We start from the raw sequence: 2,694 nt of genomic DNA on the forward strand, positions 1-2,694 counted from the left end.
AAGGGGAGAAAATGGGGTAGAAAGGGCAGGAAAGTAGGTGGGAATTGGTACAGGAAGGGGGAAGTTGGCAGAAAAAGGAGGGGGGTGATGTAAAAAGGGGGGGGAGGAACTGGGAAGGGAGGAAGTTGAGTGGAAAGGGAGGGGAAGTAGGTGGGAATTGAGAGGGAAAGTTTGAGCCAAGAAGGGGAAGAGGAACTGGGAAGAGAGAAAAGGGCTGGAAGGGAAGGGAAGGAGATGGAAATTGACCTAAAAAGGGGAGTGTTGACCCAAAAAGGGGGTGAAAAGGAACTGGGAAGGGAGAAAATTGAGATGGAAAAGGGGGAAGTTGATGTAAAAAGGAGGGAATTGACACAAAAAGGGGGGGAAAGGAACTGGAAAGGGAGAAAATGGAGGTGAAAGGGCAGGGAAGTAGGTGGAAATGGACCCAAAAAGGGGAGTATTGACCCAAAAAGGGGGGAAAAGGAACTGGAAAGGGAGAAAATGGAGGTGAAAGGGCAGGGAAGTAGGTGGAAATGGACCCAAAAAGGGGAGTATTGACCCAAAAAGGGGAGTATTGACCCAAAAAGGGGGGAAAAGGAACTGGAAAGGGAGAAAATGGAGGTGAAAGGGCAGGAAAGTAGGTGGAAATCGACCCAAAAAGGGGAGTATTGACCCAAAAAGGGGGGAAAAGGGTCTGGAAAGGGAGAAAAGGGAGGTAAAGGAGGGGAAGAGTTGGTAAATATGCCCCAAAAGGGGGGAGTATTGACCCAAAAAGGGGGGAAAAGGGTCTGGGAAGAGAGAAAAGGGCTGGAAAGGAAGGGAAGGAGTTGGAAATTGACCCAAAAAGGGGAGTGTTGACCCAAAAAGTGGGGGGAAGGGATTGGAAAGGGAGAAAATTGAGATGGAAAAGAGGGAAGTTGATGTAAAAAGGAGGGAATTGACACAAAAAGGGGGGAAAGGGAACTGGAAAGGGAGAAAATGGAGGTGAAAGGGCAGGGAAGTAGGTGCTGGAAAGGAAGGGAAGGAGTTGGAAATTGACCCAAAAAGGGGAGTGTTGACCCAAAAAGTGGGGGGAAGGGATTGGAAAGGGAGAAAATTGAGATGGAAAAGAGGGAAGTTGATGTAAAAAGGAGGGAATTGACACAAAAAGGGGGGAAAGGGAACTGGAAAGGGAGAAAATGGAGGTGAAAGGGCAGGGAAGTAGGTGGAAATCGACCCAAAAAGGGGAGTATTGACCCAAAAAGGGGGGAAAAGGAACTGGAAAGGGAGAAAATGGAGGTGAAAGGGCAGGGAAGTAGGTGGAAATGGACCCAAAAAGGGGAGTATTGACCCAAAAAGGGGGGAAAAGGAACTGGAAAGGGAGAAAATGGAGGTGAAAGGGCAGGGAAGTAGGTGGAAATCGACCCAAAAAGGGGAGTATTGACCCAAAAAGGGGGGAAAAGGGTCTGGAAAGGGAGAAAACTGAGCAGAAAGGGAGGGAAAGGAGGTGAAAATTGAGAGGGAAAAGGGGAAAGTTGACACAGAAAGGGAGAAAAGGAGCTGGAAAGGGAGAAAATTGGCCAAAAAGGGGAGGAAAGTAGGTGGAAATTGAGCCAAAAAGGGGGAAGTTGACCCAAAAAGGGCAAAATCAACACAAAAACGGGAGGAAAAGGGAGAAAATTGACACAAAAAAGGGGAAAAATTATCTGAAAAGGGAGAAAAATGAGACAGAAGGGCAGGAAAAGAGGTGAAAATTGACCCAAAAAAAGGGGAATGTCAATAAAAAGGTGGAAATTGACACAAAAAGAGGGAAATGGACCCAAAAAGACAAGAAAAGGGAGAAGAATAGACCCAAAAGGGCAGGGAAAGGGAGAAAATAGACTCAAAAAGGGCAGGAAAGGAGGTAAAAATTGACCCAAAAAGGGGAAAATCGTCACAAAAAGGGTGAAAATTGAGCCCAAAAGGGGAAAATTGACACAAAAATGGGAAAAAACGACCCAAATAAGTAGGAAATGGGTGAAAAGTGACACAAAAAGGGCAGGAAAAGGGTGAAAAGTGACACAAAAAGGAGAAAATCGACCCAAAAAAGGCAGGAAAAGGGTAAAAAACAAACCAAAAAATAAGAAAAAAGGAGGAAAACAACCCAAAAATTCAAGAAAATGAAGCAAAATGTAAAAAGGTGGAAATAAAAACAGATTAAAAAGGTGAAAATCAACCTAAAAATAATAAAGAAGTGAAAAACAACCAGAAAAAAAATCTAAAACCATCAGAAAAAGGTGAAAAATCCACCCTAAAAAATGAGGAGAAAAGACTCAAAAACAACCAAGAGAAAAACGCTGAAAATGAACAATTTTTAAAACAGGTGAAAACCAACCTTTTTTTTTTTTAAAACTGGGAAAAAAGTGAAAATCACCCCCCAAAAAATGTCAAAAATCAGATAAAAAGGTGAAAAACCATAAAAAAAATCAATCAATTCATAAAAAAAACCCTCAAACCCCCAAAATGAAGAGAAAAACCACCCAAAAAAAAGCGCCAAAACCCCTAAAACGAACCAAAAAACCCCTCAACGACACCAAAAAAAACCCCCAAACTGAAAAATCTTCACCCAAAAAAACCCAAATCGATCCCCAAAAGTTGAAACTCCCAAGAGGATCCAAAAAAACCAACCCAAGAAACCCCCAAAATTCGTTGATTGACGGAAAAAGCCGAAACGCCGCGAGCGCCGATTGTACCGAT

General features: G+C 43.3%; 1 protein-coding gene across 1 annotated transcript in view; it reads right to left on the bottom strand.

Annotated features, from left to right (window-relative positions):
• Positions 1 to 2,224: 2,224 nt before the first annotated feature.
• The window catches only part of LOC104389180 (metacaspase-1-like), a gene marked incomplete at its 5' end in the record, with an annotated part of 2,672 nt that continues 2,202 nt past the window's right edge, over positions 2,225 to 2,694 (bottom strand). Inside the window, one exon of the mRNA XM_009998138.1 lies at positions 2,225 to 2,248. Within this exon, the coding sequence (XP_009996440.1) occupies positions 2,225 to 2,248 (24 nt within the window). The remainder of the gene's footprint in view (positions 2,249 to 2,694) is intronic.

The sequence above is a fragment of the Chaetura pelagica genome, unplaced genomic scaffold, assembly GCF_000747805.2.
Source record: "Chaetura pelagica isolate M959 unplaced genomic scaffold, ChaPel_1.0 scaffold935, whole genome shotgun sequence".
Taxonomy (NCBI): Eukaryota; Metazoa; Chordata; class Aves; order Apodiformes; family Apodidae; genus Chaetura; species Chaetura pelagica.